Here is a 23,224-nt window from a genome sequence, read left to right on the forward strand (position 1 = left end):
GAACAAACAGTTGTGATGTGGCAGGGTTGTAGGTGGTTGTCACTGCCTCCAGTTGTTGATGGGAGGGTCGTGTAGCAGGCTGGAGCAGTATAATCAGGTTAACAAGGGAGTGGAGCATGAGGTGTATAGAGTGTGAGCTGGTAATGTTGAGCCAGTGTCTTAATGACAATTCATGTTTTCACTTAATCTGTTAACTCCATTACTGTGTAGAACGGCAAATACGACATTTCCTTCATTTTGAGGACATTTCTTTCAATATTAGAAAACAGCAATATCCAAAGATGCTAAATTGCCTACAGTAGTCAAGGATTGAGTAGGCTGGGCCGATATGCAAGGATCGAGGGATAGTGGGCGGCACAGTGGTTAGCACTGCTGCCTCACAGCGCCAGAGACCCGGGTTCAATTCCCACCTCAGGCGACTGACTGTGTGGAGTTTGCACATTCTCCCCTGTGTCTGTGTGGGTTTCCTCCGGGTGCTCCGGTTTCCTCCCACAGTCCAAAGATGTGCAGGTCAGGTGAATTGGCCATGCTAAATTGCCCGTAGTGTTAGGTAAGGGGTAAATGTAGGGGTATGGGTGGGTTGCGCTTTGGCGGGGCGGTGTGGACTTGTTGGGCCGAAGGGCCTATTTCCACACTAAGTAATCTAATCTAATTAAGGATTGGTCTGGGTCAGTTGCTCCTTGGAAGTTTGGTGCGGTCTCCGAATCAGCGTGGAAACAGACTCCTTGGCTTCATTTTGTCCAGGCTGACCAGATATCATAAATTCATCTAGTCCTGTTTGCCAGCATTTGGCCCATATCCAACTAAATCCTTCCCGTTCATACACCAATCGAAATGCCTCTTAAATTTTGAAACTGCAGCCACCTCTGATAGCTCAGACTCGACGGACCGAATGGCTCTGCTTGCACCCTATTCAGTTTCATCAGGTGAACAGTAGGATTTAGAGGTGGACGCAGTGCTATCTGGAATGATGAGCCAGTGGTCTGGGAAGCTGGTGGACTGTGTTCTGTCGGAAAACCTCCGGCCAGAGGGGGCAGTGTCAGCGGAGGGCGGTCCGGTCGGGACGCATGCGCCATGTGCAGCCTCAGCGGGCAGGCGCAGTAAGACCCCAGCTCTCTCCTTCACGTTGCCCTCTCAGAGGCAGCGGCTCACTCGGCTTTGATCATCAGGAGGCATCGAGGCTGCAGGTAACGAGAGCACAGCGCACTCCCTGCTCTCCCCGGGGGGGGGGGGGGGGGGTTGGGCGGTGGCGAAGAAAGAGAGAGTCCCCGGGCGTTGGGGGCCCGCCAGTTGTCCTGGAGCCCGCCAGTGAGCGGAGGCCTTACCCAAGGCCCCCTCCTCTTCCTGACCCTGGGGCTGGGTGGGTCCCCGCAGGCCCGCTCCACACGGGGCATCGGGGGGAGGGAGGGTTTCACTTCCACGTGTGGAGGAGCCCTACCTGCATCCCGCCCCTTCAAAGCCCTTCCGCCCCATATACACCCCGCCCCTAACACTGCTTCCCCCGCCCTCCGCCTCCCCCTCTTGGTTTTTCCAAGAAAAGTTTGATGGGCAAAAAGGTGACCTTGTCAAGGGAGAGGATTATATTATTAATGCTGGTTTTATTCTGTCGGGCGCGTTTTGCATTGTCCTTTGAACATTGATCCCAACGTGCTTTCTTCTCTGGCGGAAAGTTAATCATCAGTGTGATGCCATTATTTGAGAATGCGAACTGGACACATTCTAGATGTTTTCCAACTCACCTTTTTCAGAGATGTTGTCACCATGCACACCCCTGGAGCAGATGAGACTTGAAGCCACCTGGCTCAGAGGAGTGGGCTGTTTCTGCAAAGGGTGGCCAATACTGGCACCTATTCAGGCTAATTGAAATCGGCTTTCATGCATCAAACATACACAGTCCATCAACGTCACTGGTTGCAGAATCCTGCCACTCTCACACCCTCCTTTCGAAGAGTCCCAGGGCAAATACAGCACACAGTTGGAAACAGAGTAATACTCCCTCCAGACAGACCCCATCAAACACCCCCAGGAGACCAGAATTGCACGCAATATTTCAACCAATGTCCTGTACAGCCGCAACATGATCTCCCAACTCCTGTACTCAATACTCTGACCAATGAAGGAAAGCATACCAAACGCCTTCTTCACTATCCTATCTACCCGCGATTCCACTTTCAAGGAGCTATGAACCTGCACTCCAAGGTTTCTTTGTTCAGCAACACTCCCTAGGACCTTACCATTAAGTGTATAAGTCCTGCTAAGATTTGCTTTCCCAAAATGCAACACCTCGCATTTATCTGAATTAAACTCCATCTGCCGCGGTCAGCATTACTCATGCAGACTTTGCATTACAAGTCATGTGTGCTCTCTCTAATCTAGTTGAAACTTTACTTTTGTTAAGGGTATGGTTAAGTTATCATCTCCTGTCAATTTGTCAATACTATGTTCTAGTGAGAAACATTGAGTGGCCCAAGATGCCTCTCAGAGGTTTCGTATCAAATTGAGAAGGTTAATGGGTGATCTGATCGACATCTTCAGGATATGAACAGGACCAGACAGGGTAGATCAAGGTCAATGATTTCCACTGGTTGGAGATTGGAGAACGAGAGGTAGCAGAGTCTGAGAATGAGGGTCCAGAGGTAGCAGGGAGTGAATTTTATGGGGCAAGTTGTCTTGCTTGTATTTGACGGTTTACTTTGACTTGTCAGAATCTGAACATTTTTCAGTGTGTCGCGCAAGTTGGTTTCCTTTGAAATATTAGAAGTTGGTGCTTTACTGAGCAGGATGAGATGCTGAAGGATCTAATTGGACCTTTGAATTCTTAGGCCCATTGCTGTTATATTATTCCAGCACTGGAGGTTGTACCTGTGTCAGATTTCTCTTCTGCAAGGTGGCAATCTGTAAATGATACTTTTTCACCCTTGAGCTTACTAGTGGGTGTGTAACATTAGTACAGATCAATCACTGGTGTTATGGTGGGGGAGGCAGCTTTATTGAGCAACAGAATGTATTGCAGAACTGTATTCAATTTGATGAGTTCTTTTAATGCTGCAGGGAGAGGAATTTCAGTATTTGTAACTCAATAGCGCAATTTGTAACAGTGCCAGTGTGTTGGATCTTATGAAGATGCATTGGTGTCAGTCCACATTTACAACTCTGGTAGTAATATTGAGAAAGATGTGTGACATATGTCACTTGAAGCACTGAAGTTTGCAAGTCATTGTGTAGCTGTCTGTTGGTCTTTGAATTCTGAAGTTTCACTGTGACTAAAGATGACCAATAACTGTGGCTTCATGTTGTGCTTAATACATGAAGAATTGAAGTAAGAGATGTTCACATGTCAGTTACTTTGTGTTGGTGCCTAATGAATTGTCTCCTTTCCAAAGGCAGAATGTCTGTGCCACCATCATATGCAGACTTGGGGAAATCCAGTCGGGATCTCTTCACGAAAGGATATGGTGAGCAGCCTTTTCTTCCTTCCTCAATTCTTTAGAAACTCCTCTCAGACTCATGCGTGAGTTAGCTAAATGTCACAAATGTGTTTTTGTGAAATAATGGATGTAGTCTTTACATGAGGAGCTGATTTCATCAGAAAAAGAAATGTAATTTGCATTCTTGTAGCACATGAACTTGTCTTTCATCTCTCCTACAATCAAGGATACTGTCATTAATAGAAATATGTGGCACCTGAACATGAATGAAGAGTGGGGTAAAAACGCTCTGTATCCTGTGAATCCTTCATGTAATAGCTGAAGGAAATAAAATGGTGCATATGTTGCTTAGAAACCTTTCTATCTCAGTGCACCAGTGACAGTCACACACCCAGCAGTGTAAGCAGAGAGCAGTTGCAACCTGATATGGTCTGGAAATGATAGCAGTGGGAATATCAGTTGATTGCAATGACTCCTAAAACTGACTGGGTATGTGTTCTGCAGTGTTCACACTGCTATTGGATGTTGTACTTCAAATCATTGTTGATGCTCAGATTTCAGAATTTACAGATTAACTGCTCATGTTCTTTGGTTGAGACAGTGCCTCTGCCTCTGAAACCATGCAGAATAACATGTCCTTTGGCCCCCTTTGTTGCTACCCAGGAAAAGCACTTGTTAATAAACTACAGCGAGAGTTATTCAGAAGCTTCATGACAGGAGTTGGCTGTTCAACTCCATTGAATTTGCTGTACTGTTTCATTGGAACTGGTACGTTGATCAGTCCCTAGCCATTACCCTAGTGTTGATTACGCACTTCCTTTCTCGGTAAATACCTCGGTCCCTTTTGAAACCTGAAGTCAGCTTTGCGTCTGGGACAGTGCATAAATGCACTCCTGGATTTGGTCTCAGTTCAGATCAAAAGTGAAGTTTTAACTCCTTTTCTGGATTCCCATTTGAGAGGGAAGAATTGTATCCCTGGTGTCCTGCTTATTTCCATTCTAATATTGTGTCTTAACTGGATTATTTACTAAGTCTGTCTAATATCTACTAACAATCCACTTGGATATCATGACTTCCCCTTACTGTGGGCACTGAGATAATTCATTTGTTAACTTTTGGCAAGTCTAATGCATTTAATTGAATGGCATCGCAGACTTTAGTATTACAGATGAGAACCAAATTGTAGTCATCTGACCGTGATGAATCATTCACCTTGTTGATCTTTTTAGTAACTAGCTTTTGAGCATCCAGAGGTCCCTTTGGTCATCTTGAACCCCAGCCCTCAATAGTCCTCTGTAAACTATTCTCCCATTTGGTATATTTGTATTTTGAAGTGTGCAGTATTGTACATCTCAAATTAGACTACATTGGCTGTACCTTTTGACAGTTTCGTAACAAGCCTATTTATCATCATCTGGGTGAGAGGACAGTGTGCGTGATTGGAAAATGGTAGGACTGTGTGCCAATCTCAGGGGGTGCCATGTGTTCTAGTTGCCAGAATATGAGAATATCTCGTTTGTACGTGTCGTTGAAAACCTCTCATCAGCCTTGTTTGACTACAGCCCCTCTCTCAATGACATGAGAATTCCTATCCAAATCATGAATTTGCTGAATTGTTTGCTGGCATTGTATTGTTCGTGCTTTTATCAAATGACACCATTAGACCTATAATCCATCAACTGGGATTGGAGGTTTCAGTTGTAAGGAGAGGCTGGATAGGCTGGGACTTTTTCACTGGGCGGTATAAAGTTGAGGGATGACCTTTTTAGCATAGATATAAAAGCATAGCTTAGGTGAATGGCATCTGCCTTTACACTAAGGTGGGGGAGTTCAAACCTAGGGCATATTTTTAAGGTGAGAGGAGATAGATTTAAAAGGAATTTGAGGGGTGTCTTTGCACAGAGGATGGTTCATGTGTGGAATGAACTGCCAGAGGAAGTGGTAGATGCGGGTATGGTTACAACATTTAAAACACATCTGGGCAGGTACATGAATAGGACAGATTTCCAGAGGAACCTCAAATATCTGAACAACACGGCTGTGGAGTATTTTGTTCGGATAATTGAATGCTGGATAACATAGTTTAGCCAAGCATCAGAACCTTGCAATCTTCAATGGATAATCTGAAATTTGGATAATTGATGTTCGGGTAATCGAAGTCCCTCTGTACAGAGGTATGGGCCAAATGCAGGCAAGTGGGATGAATTGGGTTTGGAGAAACCTGATTGGCATGGATGAGTTGGATTGAAGGATCTGTTATGTGATGTGTGACTGACTCAATGATTCTATCTAGGTATTAGCTTTTACAGAGGCAAGGCGTATCAACTTAAACCCATGGGCTTACTCAGATTGCACGGTCCCTGATTCTGGGACATTTCCCAAGAGCTGCTGCAGATGCAATGGGCTGAACGGCAGCAGTTTTGAGATTGACAATACTTCCACCTTGCAATGTTTTCAAACTCACTTTTGTCAGAGGCAGCATTATATTTGTAAAAAGTTCCATTTTATTTCACAGATAGCATGCCTGCGGTGTCTGCTTTGCTTTTGCCAGTTCATTTCTTGCCAGCCAGTTTTCACTGTCACCCATGCTCAGTATCTTGCTCCCCCCCCCCCCCCCGACTTTTGAAATCGAAAGCCCTCATGGATAATGAAGGAACTCTGTTTCCTTCCTGCTTTTTGAAAGTAGCAGGTCGATGACTGTCTCTGCATGGTTTCTGGTTCTGCCTCCTCCTCAGTTTCTCTGTCGGTGCAGCTGTTGCATAAGCTGACTTGTGACTTTTGACTTGAATGTTCATGTTGAATAGGGTAAAGAGATTAATTTTGATAAACTAACTCAGCCTTTATATAATCAATAATAACAGGAGCACTCATCAAATGCTTTGCGCTTGCAAATGAACATGTGGGGCAGTTGCAATTCCGAATTCCTTCTTGCTAGTACCAGCAGTGCTGACGTAATCATTCTTGATATAGTAACTTAGTGCCTTGCAAAACAATTCCAAGAGTGGCATTTGAATTTCCAGTCACTCTGAGCTACTGTGCAGTTTATTCGGACAAGGAAGTCTGTCGATTCCAGATTGTACTCTGCAATGATTCCGAATTGTCTTGGATTTAGAATTGAGTGGAACCCTGTAAATGCTTTCAACTGGTGATATAAAATCATCAAGATGTATGGCATGGAAACAGACCCTTTGGTCCAACTTGTCCATGTTGACCAGATATCCTAAATTAATCTAGTCCTATTTGCTAGCACTTGGCCCATATCCCTCTACACCCTTCCTATTCACATGCCTATCCAGATGCCTTTTAAATGCAGTAATTGTACTTGCCTCCACCACTTCCTCTGGCAACTCATTCCATACATGCAGCACCCTCTGGTCCATCTGATCAAGATCCTGTTGTAATCTGAGGTAACCTTCTTCATTGTTCACAACAACTCCAATTTTAGTGTCATCTGCAAACTCGTTAACTCTACCTCCAATGTTCACATCCAAATCAGTTGTATAAATGATGAAATGAAGTGGACCCAGCACCAATCCTTATGTCACATGGCTGGTCACAGGTCTCCAGTCTGAATATCAGCCCTCTACCAATGCCCTCTTTCTTCTACTTTCAAGCCATTTCTTGGAGTTGACTGAGAGCAGACCTTCATGAATCTTGGTTTGGATTTGTACAGCAACTTTCTGTATAGTCCTGTAGCATAAGCTGTATGCAATGTGTCTTTCTCCCTGGGATTCAAATTGAGTGGATTTTTCATGTGGATTTTTCAAACTGTGAAATGCTGTGCATGGTCCTGTTCTCAGCTGAGAAAGAGAATTAACAAGCTGGGTAACACTGGGTTAACTCGTGTTCAGGATGGGGTTGTCATTTGAAATGGGAACAGGTTCAAGTGATGAATAAAGAAGACGAGCAGAGTTCAACATTATTCCAGTGATAACTTTGGCATTGGTACAAACACAACACAAAGTCAAATCATTCTTTCCACTGCAAATCCCAGCCACTTTTGAGCACTCGGTGGCTGACTGTGTTGGGCAGTAAAGGATTGGAATCATATTTTAGGTAATGTTGGACTTGCTTTTGAAGTGCAAGACTGTAGGTGAGTTTTAATCTCCATAATTTGCTGTGGTTTACATTTTGTATTACTTCTGATGCGTTAACTATGGTATCTTGAGCTCAGTGCTGATTTGATCCAACACACTGTTATTTTCATTTCTTAGGGTTTGGTTTGGTGAAGCTGGAACTCAAGACCAAATCATCGAGTGGAGTGGTGAGTTTTCAAAGTTTGTGGGAGGCAGATGTGGTGGACTAGGTTATTGAGAAAGCAGAAACACTCCAGATCAAAATGGGCAGCAATGTCTTAATCAGAGAGTAAGAAACAAGACATAAAGTGTATGGAACCTATTATTGGTTCATCAATTGCAGGTGAGAGACTTCTCCACAGGCTGGTAGAGTTGCTGTAGGTCATCATTTCTTCTGATGATCAGAGAATAGTGTTGTGAAAGATCTGTGTGAGTGGCAAGCTGTGAAGATCATAAGGAATAGGTACAGTAGTCAGCCTGATTTGGCCCTTTAGAGTCTGCTTTGCTGTCAGTAAGATGATGGCTGACCAGACTGTGGCCTTAAATACACTTGCCTCACTGTCCCATGTATATTTAAAAGCCAAATCTCCACTGTTTTCTCTTATGCTGGTACTATTTTATGCCATTTTCCTTGCAATAAATGCCAGAATTCCATTTGCCATGCTCTGAGGACTGTATATATGCTGTAGGTGAGGCTGAGACAAGATAACGTTATGTTGTATCTCGGTATAGAAATGTCAAAGACAGTGCACTTCCGTCAGATAGCTTTAATATTTGTGCCAGTATGGATGAATTTGTTTGATTATTGAAACAACATGTTCAGACTCGAACATTCAGTCATTTCTGCAGATGTGTTTCCTAAAAATAACATTTATTCCTGCTCCCCGTTATCCTTCATCAAATTTTTCTCTGTTGCATTGGGCTTCAGATTGGATCCACAGGTCGGTGCAACATCGAGGGCCAAAGGGCTTGTACTGAGCTGTAGTGTTTTATGTTCTGTGTAGAAACATGATGGCTATACTGTTATGAATAAATAAACTGGTAGAATGGAATCCACTGACGATGAGTGTGTTGAAGTCTGCAAAGTCTTTTCTCTGTCTAAAAGTTGAGGCTGTCCCCAGGGCTCTGATTTCTCATCTCATGTCTGTTATACTGCATATTGTCTTGTTGTGGACGAGGCCAGGCGTTCTTAAGCAAACAGCCCAGACTGTAACTTTGCAATTTGTTTCGATAAGTGCAGAGAAAATTACCCAGACTAAGTTCGCTCGGTTGACGACCGGGTTTTAAAACATTCAAAAGTTTATTCATAAAATTACAGAATGTAACACTATGAACAGAATATACATAGAACTCAGTCTGTCCAAAGTAGACTTAATTATGCTCTTCTGAAAATATATAACAGTCGCAATAAATAACCCCGTTAAACATAGAGCAAAAATGAAACAAAGGCTTACAGGTTGAAGTTAGTAGGGCAGAACGAGAGAGAGTCTGGCAGCCTGTTTCCAAACAGCCCACTGCTGAACTGACTTAGACAAGATTTCAGCTTTCAGGACTAACCACTTCCCTTTCATTATACAGGTCACTTCTAAAACATTAGAAGTTTGACCTAAAGTCTCATCTGTTCATGTATAAACAAAAATGCCTCTCAGTAAGCCCTTTCATCTCTCGACCAAACCAGTCGTTTCAGATCCCGGACTGTTTTATGACCCCTCTGAGAAAAATCAAGGATACAGTATCCTTGAGAAAAGGAACAGCTTTTAGTAAAAGGACCAGCTTTGGGACAGTCTGTTAGTACTCATGTACAGACCTGATCTTGCCAGCTGTAATCTAATCTACTTCCTTCCTGTTTGCTTTCTCTGTCCTGCTGCTTGACCACCTTGTGCTGGATTGCTCCATCAGATGGTAAGATAATTTGAGTCAATCCACTTGCTGACTCTGATTCTCCTTCTCTGTCCCCCTAATTAAACCAGTGAAGTGTCTGTGCCTGAGCAGCATGCAATTGATTTCTTCTGTTGTGTTTGCAGTCCTTTTCTTTCCAGTATTTTGTCATGAGGAATTGGTAGGATATTCCTGAGTTGATGGGAAACAGGGCCAAATCTTCAGATTGTGTTTTTTTTTCTCTTAGTTATCTGACTCGTGCACCATTTTAAACTTTCACTTTCCTTTGGGAGTGCAGAATAAAAACTGAATTGGAAAGGACCATCAATGCAGTTGATCTGTCTAGTGGAAGTGCATTTGGTTTCATTTTGGGATTGAAAGCTCTGTACCAGATTACAGCATGGTTAATTTCCCCTCGTTCACCTCTCTGTAATTTCTGATCGTACTGTTACGTATAAAAGTGTCTGTGAGAATTCTGTTTTCATGTTTCTTGTTATTAGAGGCCACTGTGAGAGCTCTTGTTGTTCTGTATTATATTTACTCACTGGAACATCACTGGCAATATTGCTAACATACCCTGCTACTGTTGCATTGTTCTACAATTTGGCTTTGTGCTGTTCCTGCTGACCTTGAATAACTTGGGTTATCTACCAAAACTCTCAGCATAGTTCAGGACTTCAGTTTGTGTTAGAGTATCAGTCAACTTGTACTGCATAGAAGTAAAACCCCAATTCCCTCTACAACCTATGATTTCCATGATAACCCAAGAGAATTAAACTTCATGTTCTGTGGTGTTTGGCAGTTGGTGCATAATCTGTTACTTTTCAGTGAGTGGCAAAGTTTCTTACCTGGAGCTGAGTGTCTTCGCTGCATGTATTCAAAGCTGCGATCTCAGTGTGGAGGATCAATAGAGTAGAGTCACTGTGACCAGTGTTTCCAGGATAAGCAACCTTTCTACTTCCTTTCAATGAAATATGGAAAATTGAAAGAAAAGGTAACCTTAGGCTACCAAATCTCTTAATTGTCTTAAGCATCTGAATGCGATCAGAATTATTCATGAAGAACAACATTTGGGACATCACTAAAGGGTGGTGTTGAACTTTGAGCTATACCTGTTGCAGGGGTAGGAAGCTGCCATGGAGACATCCAGTGGTTTTGTTCTGTGGTTGCTCATTATGTCAGTTTTATTTTTTGTTCACTCTTCTTTAGCATTTAATAAATAGAGAGAACTTTGCAGGCAGCCCTGGCTTGATTGCTGTTATATCTTTAGGCCACATTGATCTGTTAAGCACTCCATCATGGAGGGAGGTGCTCCAGATCTGTGTCTTGATTTGCAGAGGGATCTGTCTGAACAGTGAAGTGAGCTCGAAAGTCCAGCAGCAGTAGAATGATTCATAAACGGTGGGAGAGAGAGAGAGTGGAAGGATGAGAAACAACCCACACCACTATGACTTGCAAATTTGCATTACATCACTTCCAAAAAATATTTCACTGTTTGTATGAGTTTGTTGACTCCTGCTTTATTGGTGAAATGGAGTTAATGTATTGAATTTTGGAATAGACCATATATCGTTGGATAATGTGTAACGTCACTGAACTGAAATACGGACGACTACGGACAGGCTGTTTTGATATTCAGGCAGAAGTGGGTACTGCAGATGCTGGAGATTAGAGTGGTGCTGGAAAAGCACAGCAGATCAGGCAGCATCCGAGGAGCAGGAAAATTGGCATTTCAGGCAAAAACCCTTCCTCAGGAATGTTGATATTCAGTATGTTTTATCTTGGTGTTGCTGCCAGTGGCAAAGGGAGGGACACCCTTTGATTATGCTTCTTCATATGCTTTCTTTTACAGGAGTTTACCACCTCCGGCTCTTCAAATACTGACACGGGCAAAGCCACAGGCAGTCTGGAAACCAAATACAAGCTAAAAGAGTACGGACTAACCTTCACTGAAAAATGGAATACTGATAATGTTTTATCCAGTGAAATCACCATCGAAGATCAGGTAGGTGCTGCATGTTTTTACGAAGTTCAAATTATACTGTATGCTGTGGTGGGATTCGAACCTGGGTCCCCAGAACATTCCTTGGGTGTCTGGATTAACACATTATAAGAGGACCGCTGTGTCATTGGGTCTTATCCCTAGGTGGCTAAGACTGTCCAGACCAAAACATACTTTATCTTTTGTGGCCTAAAATCTAGGTGGAAATTCCAAGTTGGAAAGACATGTTGTGTGGCAAGTGGAGAAATTGATACAGGTATGAGTCTCTTCTGCACACCACTGAAACAGAAAAAGTGGGATGGATGTTTACTGTAACTCACTGAAGGCAGTGCTTAACTGGAACATAGTTGTAGGGTGAGCGAGAGTCATCTGACTCATGAAAACGTTTGATGGGCTGTGTAGAAAAAGTTTAACTCTACCTAAGCTGTGCTTTACTCCCGAAGAGCAGGATGATGTTGGTGTTGCTGCAGAGTGGGTTCCACAGCTCAGTGGTTAGAAATTTCTGCCTGGCTTGGCAAAAAAAACTGCAGTGTTTGGACAGTCTGGAGCTATACCTTTGTTCATAATTTGATACTTATTAATGTTATGCTGTTGTAAAGCACTGCAGAAGAGCTGGACAACCAGGCTTTGCAGTGTTGCTGGTTTCATAAGGTCTGGTGAGAATGTAGATCTGATTTTGCTGAGGATATTACAGTTATTGGGAGGACATGACAACATTTAAACATTAAGTACCAGAGTCTTGGGAATTCATGAAGCACCAAAGACCAAACCTCGAAGAAATGTTGGCAAGTTTTTCCAGCCAGTGAGTGACTATGGAGTCCAGTCAAAGTTGCTGGAAATGTGATTTGTTGCACAGTAAGCACCAAAAAGATAAATCAGCATATTGCCTGCTTTTGAATACATGGGTTGAAGGATGACACCCTCAGACATATCCTGCTCGATTTGAAGTGCCACGGAATCGTCTGTGGCCATCTGTGGACCTTGGTTTAATATCCCATCTGAAAGACAGCAGTTGTGAAAGTGCAGCTTCCCTCAATATGAAACTTGAATGTCAGTCTATCGCAACACACATTTCACCTTGTATCTATTTGAAAATGCTTTTGATAGTGTTAAGCAGGACATACACCAAAAAACTAACTTCCCTTTGGTCTGTTTTTCTCACAGCTTGCTAAAGGACTAAAGCTGACTTTTGACACGACGTTTGTACCAAATACAGGGTAAGATTTTCATTTTTATGTTTGGTTCAACCATGGTGGAGATAGAGTTTGCACAGTCACCCGAATGATTCCACTTGTAATGTGTGCAGTCTCACTTCAGTGAGTAATATTGTATCGTCAGCATGGGTCAGTGAGCTTGGGTAGGTTTTCTTCAGGTGGCAGAGGCGAGGCAGGGAATGGAGGTGCGCTTGTGACTGACTGGAAAACAATAATGATGTTAGATGTGAGAGCCCAATTGAGTGTGGTTGCTGACGAGTTTTGGAGGAAGCCTTTCGTATTTATGCAGCACTTTTTAATGAAATGAAAGGCAATTGACACGAGCATTTTTCAAGCAAAGTTTGCCACTGAGCTAAATGATGAATTATTAGGTCCAACAACCAAAAGCTGGATTTAGTGGTAGGTTTAAAGGAGTACCTTCAAAGAGGAAAATGATGCACCCCAAGAAGGAATTCCACGGTCTGGGGCTCGGGCTCGGGCAATTGAAGGCATGTCGAACACTGGAGCAAGGAAAATCTTAAATGCCCAAAATACTGCATTTTGATAATGCAGAGATTAGATTAGATTCCCTAGAGTGTGGAAACAGGCCCTTGGGCCCAACCAGTCCACACCGACCCTCCGAAGAGTAACCCACCCAGACCCATTTCCCTCTGACTAATGCATCGAACACTATGGGCAATTTAGCATGGCCAATTCACCCTGACCTGCACATCTTTGGACTGTGGGAGGAAACCTATGCAGACACTGGGAGAATGTGCAAACTCCACACAGACAGTCAACCAAGGCTCGAATCGAACCTGGGACCGTGGTGCTGTGAGGCTGCAGTGCTAACCACTGAGCCACCATGAGATGTTGGAGAGTTGTGCGACTGGGGGAGGTTTCAGACTTGTGGAGGGGTGATGAGGCCATGTATAGATTTGTAGACAAGTATTAACATACCTAACTTAAGTCATTGCTTGACTGTGACTCTGTGTAGGTCATCGAGTTTGGTGGATGATCAGAGAATGGAGCTCGCTGTGAGTTATGAGGGCTGCAGAAATTTGGATGAGCTAAAGTTTATGGAGGGTAGAATATGAGATGCTGGTTGGATGTGCAATGGAATGGTTAGCTGTAGAAGTGAGGGTTTCTTCAATTGATTGAGATGTGTCAGGTATCACAGAAGTGGAATTAAATGGTCTTAGAGTTGAACCAAAATTAACCACCTCAACACTGTTGCCACATTCACGACAGGTGATTTGTATTCACTGTTATCCTCGTAGTGGACCAGGGTGTTGAATTGCAGGTTATCGATCCCAGTAGAGTTTTAATGCAGACCATGTCACATCTTAAACTGCAGCTTTCGGATCTGCCGCATGGTAACATGTTAGGTTTAAGTCGAAAGAAGGAAAAGATCTGTCATGTATTTAGGAGGTGGAGGAGTAGCAGAGAGAACATAATTCCAAGGTTTCCCATCATTGCTAGAAGCATCACTGACCTTGTGCCTGATGAAGCTGTCCATATGGAAGTGGAGCATGTGGCTGTATCTTTGGAGCTGTTCCAGTTGATGTGAAATGTTAACAGGTGTCCAGTGACCCAGACGTTACATGCAAGAGCATTTTGTGGACTCGGGCTGGACTGTGATCTCTTTTCAGGTTAGAGAGCCAGCTGACACTGACTAGCCATGATGAATGGGCACCTTGGGACTGATAGTGGAAAGCTCTGTGGCAATATACCAAAAGGAAGAAACTCATTAGAGGAGCTGGGGGACAATCCCAGCTCTACACTTCGACACATTTGTTGTCAATAATGTTCTGGATGTGTCTTTTGTGTGCCTACAGTAAGAAGAGTGGAAAGCTGAAGACTGCCTACAAACGAGACTACGTGAACCTGGGCTGTGATATTGATTTTGACTTTGCTGGCCCCACCATCCACAGCATGGCTGTGTTGGGCTATGAGGGCTGGTTTATTGGGCACCAGATGGCCTTTGACACTGCCAAATCCAAGCTGGCACAGAACAACTTCTCTCTGGGCCATAAAGCAGGGGACTTCCAGTTGCATACCCATGTGTAAGTACATTAGAGAAAAGAGATGGCTGTAATTTTTAACAAAAAGACTTTCATTAATGTCACCATTTGTGACCACTGGTGACCCAAAGCATTTTACAGGTGTTGAAATTCATTGTTGAGTTTGGAAATGGGATAGACAGTATGTTTGCGATAATCATCTCGCCAGAATCTGTTTTTGAAATGTGGCTGAGGGGTGAATATTAACTGGGGGACCAGAAATCATTCAGTTTCTCCTCTTTGAATTACTGCCTTGGGATTTTGGTTTATATCCACCTAAACATTTGGGGCTTTGGTTTATCATTTATGAACTCGTGAAGTAGATATTGTTCGCTAGGCCAGCATTTATTGGCTATCCCTAATTGCTTTGAAGGACTTCATGGTGTGCTGTGTTCTTGAGCCACTATAGTCTGTTGTTGAGGGAGGATGTCCCAGTTACTGTGAAGGAATGGTCATATTATTTCCCCATCACGGGGATGCATGGCTTGGAGAGGAACGTACAAATGGTGTCCTTCTAAAGTGGTCGAGGTCCCAGGTTTGCAAGATGCTGTCCAAAGAGCCTGAGTGAGTACTTGCAGTGTGTCTTGTATGTGGTGCAGCCAGTACGCATCAGTGTTGGATGTAGTGAACATTGAAGGTGTTAGATTGGGTGCTGCTGAAATAGGCTGCTTTGTGTTGGATGGTGTCGAGCTTTTTCAGTGTTGTTTGAAGGTTGTAGCCCACCAACCAAATAATCAGTCTTCTATCACACTCCTGACTTGATGCAGAGGTGCCAGTGTTGGACTGGGGTGGACAAAGTAAAAATCACATGACACCAGGTTTCTTCTTCTGCTCCTTCATCATGTAACTTGTGGGGCAGCATCATAAGAGAATTTAAAGCCAAAAAATCGTAGTGTCATGCAACTGAAACTATTGAACACACCTCGACTGTTGTAAAGTCTCAATCTTTTAGAATAGGTTGATGGTGTCTATTCATTAATACCGTTAGTAGCCAAGTTCTGTACCCATGAGGGTGGCCTTAACTGGTTCCTTGGGTTCATGTCATATGACAGGTGACCCCATAACACTATGCACTGTCACTCAACCACACACACACACACACACATGCTCGCTCTCTTTCTCTGACATGCTCACAATCACGCAGACCCTCTCTCATAAGCTGTCTCTCAGGCACCCACACGTACACCGAGCACACTCTCGCCCTCGGACACACCTTCTCACAGGTTTATCCTCTGCCACACTCATGCATACACTTACTCACACAAGTTCACATACTCTCTCGCTTCTCTCCCTTTCTCTGTTTTGCACCCCACCAACCACATATTTGCATTTTGATGTACAGCACGAAAACAGACCCAACTCATCCATGCCAACCAGATAGCCTAACCTAATCTAGTCCCATTTGCTAGCACTTGGCTCACATCCCTCTAAACCCTTCCTATTCACGTACCCATCCACATACCTTTTAAATGTTGTAATTGTACCAACCTCCACCACTTCCTGTGCCAGCTCATTCCATACACGCACCACCCTCTACGTGAAAAACTTGCTCCTTAGATCTCTTTTAAATTTTTCCCCTCTCACCCTAAACCTATACCCTCTAATTCTGGACTATCCCACCCCAGGGAAAAGACCTTGTCTGTTTACCGTATTCATGCCCCTGATGATGTTATAAACCTCTATAAGGTCACCTCTCAGCCTCCAACTGGAACAAAGAACAAAAAAATTTTCCAGAACATTTCGGCCCTCCAAGCCTAGCCCGATCCAAATCCTCTGTCTCAAGGTTAAACAGCCCCAGCTTATTCAGCCTCTCGCTGTAGCTCAAACCCTCCAACCCTGACAACATGCTTATGAATCTACTGAACTCTTTCAAGTTTCATAACATCCTTCTGATAGGAGGGGTCTAGAATTGCACAGGATATTCCAAAAGTGGCCTAACTAATATCCTGTACTGCCACAAAATGACCTGCCAACTCCTTTACTCGATGTTCGGACCAGTAAAGGAAAGCATACCAAATACCTCCTCCACTTTCAAGGAACGAAGAACCTGCACCCCAAGGTCTCTTTGTTCAGCAACACTCCCCAGAACCTTACCATTAAGTGTGTAAGTCCTGCTCTGATTTGATTTTTCCAAAATGCAGTACCTCACGTTTATCTAAATTAAACTCCATCTGCCACTCCTCAGCCAATTGGCCCATCTAGTTCAGATCCTGTTGCAATCTGAGGTAACCTTCTTCACTGTCCACTACACCTCCAATTTTGATTTCATTTGCAAACTTACTCTTATGATGACATCCAAATCCGAATCACCGATTCTTGTGGCTCTCCATTGGTCACAGGCCTCCAGTCTGAAAAACAACCCTCCACCACCACCCTGTCTCTTCTACCTTTGAGCCAGTCCTGTATCCAAATGGCTAGTTCTCCCTGTATTCCATGAGATCCAACCTTGTGAACAGTCTGCCATGAAGAACCTTGTTACTGAAGTCCATATATAGATCACGTTCATTGCTCTGCCTTCATCAATCCTGTTTGTTACTTGTTTGAAAAACTTAATCAAGTTTGTGAGACATGATTTCCCACACACAAAGCTAAGTTGATCCGCCGACATTTCTGCCACCTCCAAAAAGACCCCACCACCAGGGATACATTTCCCTCCCCACCTCTTTCCGCCTTCGGCAAAGACCGTTCCCTCCGCAACAACCTGGTCAGGTCCACACCCCCCTACGACCCACCCTCCCATCCTGGCACTTTACCTTGCCACCGCAGGAACTGTAAAACCTGTGCCCACACTTCCTCCCCCACCTCTATCCAAGGCCCGAAAGGAGCCTTCCACATCCATCAAAGTTTTACCTGCACATCCACTAATATCATTTATTGTATCCGTTGCTCCCGATGTGGTCTCCTCTATATTGGGGAGACTGGGTGCCTCCTAGCAGAGCGCTTTAGGGAACATCTCCGGGACACCCGCACCAATCAACCAAACCGCCCCGTGGCCCAACATTTCAACTCCCCCTCCCACTCTGCCGAGGACATGGAGGTCCTGGGCCTCCTTCACCTCACCACCAGACGCCTGGAGGAAGAACGCCTCATCTTCCGCCTCGGAACACTTCAACCCCAGGACATCAATGTGGACTTCAACAGCTTCCTCATTTCCCCTTCCCCCACCTCATCCTAGTTTCAAACTTCCAGCTCAGCACTGTCTCCTTGACTTGTCCGGACTTGTCCGACCTGCCTATCTCCTTTTCCACCTATCCACTCCACCCTCTCCTCCTTGACCTATCACCTTCATCTCCTCCCCCACTCACCCATTGTCCTCTATGCTACTCTCTCCCCACCCCCACCCTCCTCTCGCTTATCTCTCCATGCTTCAGGCTCACTGCCTTTATTCCTGATGAAGGGCTTTTGCCCGAAACGTCGATTTCGCTGCTCGTTGGATGCTGCCTGAACTGCTGTGCTCTTCCAGCACCACTAATCCAGTATTTGCTTTCCAGCATCTGCAGTCATTGTTTTTACCTTACTCATAATCAGTCCTTGCCTTTCCAAATACATGTAAATTCTGTCCCTCAGGATTCCCTTCAACAATTGGTCCTCCACTGATGTCAGGCTCACTGGTCTATAGTTTCCTGGCTTCTCTTGAGCACCTTTCTTAAATAGTGGCACTACGTTAGCCAACCTCTAGTCTTCTGGCAACTCACCTGTGACTGTGGATGATTCAAGTATCTCAGCAAGGGGCCCAGCAATCACTTCCCTAGCTTTCCACAGAGTTCTAGGAAGCATACGATCAGGTCATGGGGATTTATCATCCACTTTTTTTTGTGTTTTGAGACATCCAGCATCACCACCTCTATAGTATGGATAGTTTTCAAGATGTCACCATCTATTTCATCACATTGTATATCTTCCATGTCCTTCTCCACAGTAAACACTGATGCAAAATTCTTGTTTAGTATCTTCCCCCAACTTCTGTGGTTCCACACAAAGGCTGCCTTGCTGATATTTGAGAGGCCCTTTTTCTCCCTACCCTTTTGTCCTTAATGTATTTATAAAATCCCTTTGGATTCTCTTTAACCCTATTTGCCAAAGCTGTCTCATGTCCCCTTTTTGCCCTCCTGTTTCCCTCTCAAGAATGCTCCTACTGCCTTTTATACTCTTCTCAGGATTCACTCAATCTCTCCTCTCCCTATCTGACATATATGCTTCTTTCTTTTTGTCAACCAAAACCTCAATTTCTCCAGTCATTTAGCCTTCCCTCCATCTTCCATCCTTGCCTGTTATCCTATCAAGGAACATACTGTTTCTGGACTTTCATTATCTCATTTTGAGGGCTTCCCATTTTCGAGCAGTTCCTTTACCTGCCAACATCTGCACTCAAACAACCTTTGAAAGTTCTTGTCTAATACTGTCAAAATTTGTTTTCCTCCAATTTATAACTTCAACTTTTAGATCTGGTCTATCTCTTTTCATCACAATTTTACAACGAATAGAATTACAGTTGCTGGCCCCAAAGTGCACCCCCACTGACACCCCAATCACCTGCATTGCCTTATTGCCCAAGAGCAGGTCAAGTTTTGCACCTTCTGTAATAGGGGCACCCACATGCTGTATCAGAAAATTTTCTTGTATACACCTAAATTCTTCTCCATCTTAACCCTTAACGCTATGGCAGTCCCAGTCTATGTTTGAAAGAAGTTCTGTGATTTATATCTTAATGAACTGAAACCTGCAATCCATTCTAAAAGATGAAAGACTTAACAGCAATCTAGGTGTGGTCAGTGTATCGTATCAGTTGCATGACACTTATTAAATTCTGTCTTATGACCTTGCGCTTCTCGTTCCCTGATGAAGGAACAGTGCTGTGAAAGCTCGTACTTCCAAATAAACCTATTGGACTTTAACCTGGTGTTGTTATTTTCTAACCTAATTTATAGGCACAGAAATTAAATGATCAAACAAATGATGTGAGAGGAGTGTTGACAGGCTGAATACTACATCTCCTGACTTGTACCTTGTTGATGGTGGACAGACTTTAGGGAGTCAGGAGGAGAGCTGCTATCTGTGGAGTATCCAGATCCTGTTGTCCTCCACTGCCTGCAGTTTTATGTTAGCACCCAGATTAGTCTCTGACCTTGTGTTGGGGCAAAGACCATTCATTACACAATAAAGAATGGTTGCACCTGGGATATTACCCTGAGGAACTTCTGCAGAGACACCCTGGGCCTGAAATTGTGAAACCTCAATGACCAGAACCATCTACCATTGTGCAAAGTATGAGTCCAACAAGTGGAGACTTCTCCTGCTGAATCCCATTGTTTTCAGTTTTGCAAGAGCTCCTTTCGGCTTCCTCTGTCAACTGCTGTCCTGATATCAAGGGCAGTGACCCTCACGCTGTGTCTTCAGTTCAGCTGTTTTGCCTGTGCTTGGACCAAGGCCGCTGTGAGATCAGGAGTGGAGTTGTCCGTGAGCACTCCAGTCTGACTCTTATTGAGCAGGTGGTGTAGATAATGTTTTCGCACTGTTGGCAAGACCTTCTAACACTTTGAGGATTGAAAGTTGACTGACAAGATGGTAATTGGCTGGCTTGAATTTGGCCTGTTTGTTGTCAACAGTGTAGTGACCGACATTGGCAACACTGGCACCTTCCTCTCAGTGTCATGGAAAAGGAGTCCCTCCTGAAAGTCAGCTGTTCTGACAGTGCAGCACTCCTTCACTGGAAGTTGATCACGGAGTTTTGTGTTCAAAGCTGGAGTGGGCAGTAAACCTGAAAGCTTTTGACTAAAATAGGCCGCTATGTTGAACCACACCTTACACGTTTGAAGGATGCCTCATTTCTGAACCTCCCTACCAGTGAGAATACAGTAGTTGCCCCTGATGATCCAATTCTATCAAGGTCTTCTGTATCCTTTAAATATTTGAGTGCTTGAGTTCTGGTTGCATACTGGCTTGAGCTGGTTGATTGGACATAAAAGTCTTTGTTATTTAATACTGGGAGCCTGTTTCATTATGGAATCTGTCAAAAACCCTTTTTATTTTTTATCAGAACTGAAAACAATTAATATGGTCATAATAATGATAACAAACACTGCTCAATTAAACTTTCTCGCTTCCCTCTCAGTAATGATGGTGCTGAGTTTGGTGGCTCAATTTACCAGAAATTGAATGACAAAGTGGAAACTGCTGTGAACCTCGCTTGGACTGCTGGTAGTAACAATACTCGTTTTGGGATTGCTGCCAAGTACCAAATTGACAGTGACACCTTTGTATCAGTGAGTAACATTCCCACTGTGTATCCCACTTTCATCACCTGAAAAAGAACAAGTCTAATTCAAACTGACAAGTGCTGGGACATGAGACAAATTGACTTGGAAGATACTTAGCAGAGTTACAGGCCAAGAATAGACAAAATGGGACTAAATTAACCGTTTGCTGAAGCTGATAGTGATGTGAAATTTTGAGCTTGAATGATTCCGATTTGGAATAATTAGCAAAAGGGAAGCATAAAGTATGAAAGTTTGCTTAAAAAAATATTCACAGGATGAGGGCATTGCTGGTAAGGCCAGTATTGATTGTCCATCCCAGAGGGGCAGGGAAGAGTAAGAGTCAACCAGGTTGCTGTGGGTCTGGAGTCTCATGCAGGCCAGACCAAGTAAGGATCGCAGTTTCCTTCACCAAAATGACATTGGTGAACTGGATGAGTCTTTCTGAGAATTGAGAATGGTCGTTATGAGAGTCTCCAGAATGTGTAAAATGAGAGGTCGAAATGTAAACACAAGAAGTTCAATTGCAAAAAATAAAATTAAGGTCAGCACATTGGAAAACAGGTCCAGAAAATCTGAAGCTCAGGCCCAAACTACATGATGGACAAAAGGGGCTGGTAATATGGAGACATACATGAAGTTGTGATACAAAAGCTTACGCCAGTTTCTGACTTGTGTGCAACACACATTGAAATACAGTGACCCTTTGTTACTCAGGCAAGCTTGCCAACTGTCTTGTGAACACAGTCTCACTGGTATTGTGCATATTGATAAAGCAATAGCATCGTGTAGTGTGGCTACTCAGCGTGGTTGTGGTATGCCAACATCCAGTGGTCGGTGGAGCTCAAACCACAGTTTCTTATCTTGAGTCCAGCACTGCTATATATCTGCTATGGTCTGAACTAGTGGTGTTGTTTATATCATGTTGGTGGGGATATGCAGTTTGGAGCTTCAAGGAACTACCCTTCAGCATTTTATACTGAGTCAATGTTAAATTTGGGACCCCAGTGAACAGAATGGGCCTGTATGTTTTTAATGCCGAGCCTCCAGATGATAGCTGCATTCGTTTGTAATTCTGTCCGAACCAAACTATGGTCATTTCAGTATTTTCAGAGATGAGCAGAGATGAGGTTCAAGGAAGTTCTCTCTTAATGTTTCAGGGGGTTCGAATCATCCACCTGTTGGTTTATGCTTGTGATTTTTTTTTCTCTTCAAGGCGAAGGTGAACAACTCCAGCCTGATTGGATTGGGATACACTCATACTCTCAGACCAGGTGGGTATGGAACTGCCTTTTCAATTTCAAATGTATTAAAACATTCCCCGTTGGTGATGCACCTCTGTGACCTGATCTCGACTGTGACTTCATGTTGTAGCACTCACAGGTCACATTGTACTCATGATAAGTTGACTTGATATTCAGCAGGGATGTATGATGATGCACTTATTTTGCCCCTATCAGGCCTGCAGCTTTGCCACCATATTCCTGGGGAAATTGTTCTGCTCAACATGAGGGAATATCCTCTTCTCCTTGTTTTAGTTTAAAACCGAATGGTTTGACCAGCTGCATCATTTGTGGAATATCCACATTTCACCTGCTTAGAACAACTAGCTGAATTTGGGTCCAGGCTACTTTCATGAAGTGTTTGAAGGGGTCTGCCTGGTCCATAATACTGGCCAAGATCTCAAATGACATGCAGCATTTTCTTCCACTGGTTTCCTTGTGTGTGAGCAGATGTGGCAGCCTCTGGGGTGGTTTATGATGTCTAAACATTCACAGCCCACCTTACTGTCTCTTTCATAGGTGTGAAGTTGACGCTGTCTGGACTGATTGACGGGAAGAATTTCCATGCTGGGGGGCACAAGGTTGGCATGGGCTTTGAGCTTGAAGCTTAGTATTGAGGATGAAATGGTAACACCTTTTGGGTTGGCTGCTGAAATACAAATTGATGAAAATAAATTGCCCTTCTCCTCCATGGACCAGGCACAGAAGAATCATGAGAAGTTCTGGCCTTAAAATTGATTTTGATCGAAATGGCCAGCCTGCTTTGCTGGGAGGTATCTGTACTGGATTGGTTTCCCAGTTAACACTAGGTGGAGGTTGTTTTCACTGAGCGATGTTAATGTTCTCAACTATTTCCTGAAAAACCCAGCTTTAAATCATGTATTACAATCAACATTTAATTTCCTTTATGTGACTGCATGTGGTAGAGACGTTTAATGCCATTTTTAAATCACTTCACTGTATCAGGTGTCTGAAGAATAATAAAAGGATGTGATGGAGTTTATTGTTGTTGTCAAGTTGATGCAGTGTTATGAAGAGTTGTGCTGT

The 23,224-nt window shown here is 43.7% G+C and overlaps 1 protein-coding gene across 2 annotated transcripts; it reads left to right on the plus strand.

Annotated features, from left to right (window-relative positions):
- Positions 1 to 1,025: 1,025 nt before the first annotated feature.
- Positions 1,026 to 23,175, plus strand: vdac3 (voltage-dependent anion channel 3). 2 transcript variants are annotated; one of them, XM_072554248.1, is made up of 9 exons: positions 1,026 to 1,187; positions 3,384 to 3,455; positions 7,643 to 7,692; positions 11,235 to 11,387; positions 12,549 to 12,601; positions 14,416 to 14,643; positions 20,753 to 20,903; positions 22,111 to 22,168; positions 22,697 to 23,175. In XM_072554248.1, exons 2-9 carry the CDS (start codon positions 3,389 to 3,391, stop codon positions 22,786 to 22,788), a joined length of 852 nt encoding a protein of 283 aa, XP_072410349.1. In that variant the 5' UTR covers positions 1,026 to 1,187; positions 3,384 to 3,388; the 3' UTR covers positions 22,789 to 23,175. The 2 variants fall into 2 exon arrangements, with proteins under 2 accessions (XP_072410349.1, XP_072410350.1); XM_072554249.1 differs by having other exon boundaries at positions 1,073 to 1,187; positions 3,388 to 3,455.
- The last annotated feature ends 49 nt before the right edge of the window (positions 23,176 to 23,224 follow it).

The sequence above is a fragment of the Chiloscyllium punctatum genome, chromosome 35 (assembly GCF_047496795.1).
Source record: "Chiloscyllium punctatum isolate Juve2018m chromosome 35, sChiPun1.3, whole genome shotgun sequence".
NCBI lineage: Eukaryota > Metazoa > Chordata > Chondrichthyes > Orectolobiformes > Hemiscylliidae > Chiloscyllium > Chiloscyllium punctatum.

Excerpts from the sequence above, each read along its gene's own strand:
- vdac3 (XM_072554248.1), top strand. The coding sequence starts at position 3,389 with ATGTCTGTGCCACCATCATATGCAGACTTGGGGAAATCCAGTCGGGAT. Across the intron at positions 14,644-20,752 it reads TTCCAGTTGCATACCCATGT|TAATGATGGTGCTGAGTTTG; the intron begins GTAAGTACATTA and ends CTTCCCTCTCAG. Across the intron at positions 22,169-22,696 it reads CACTCATACTCTCAGACCAG|GTGTGAAGTTGACGCTGTCT; the intron begins GTGGGTATGGAA and ends TCTCTTTCATAG.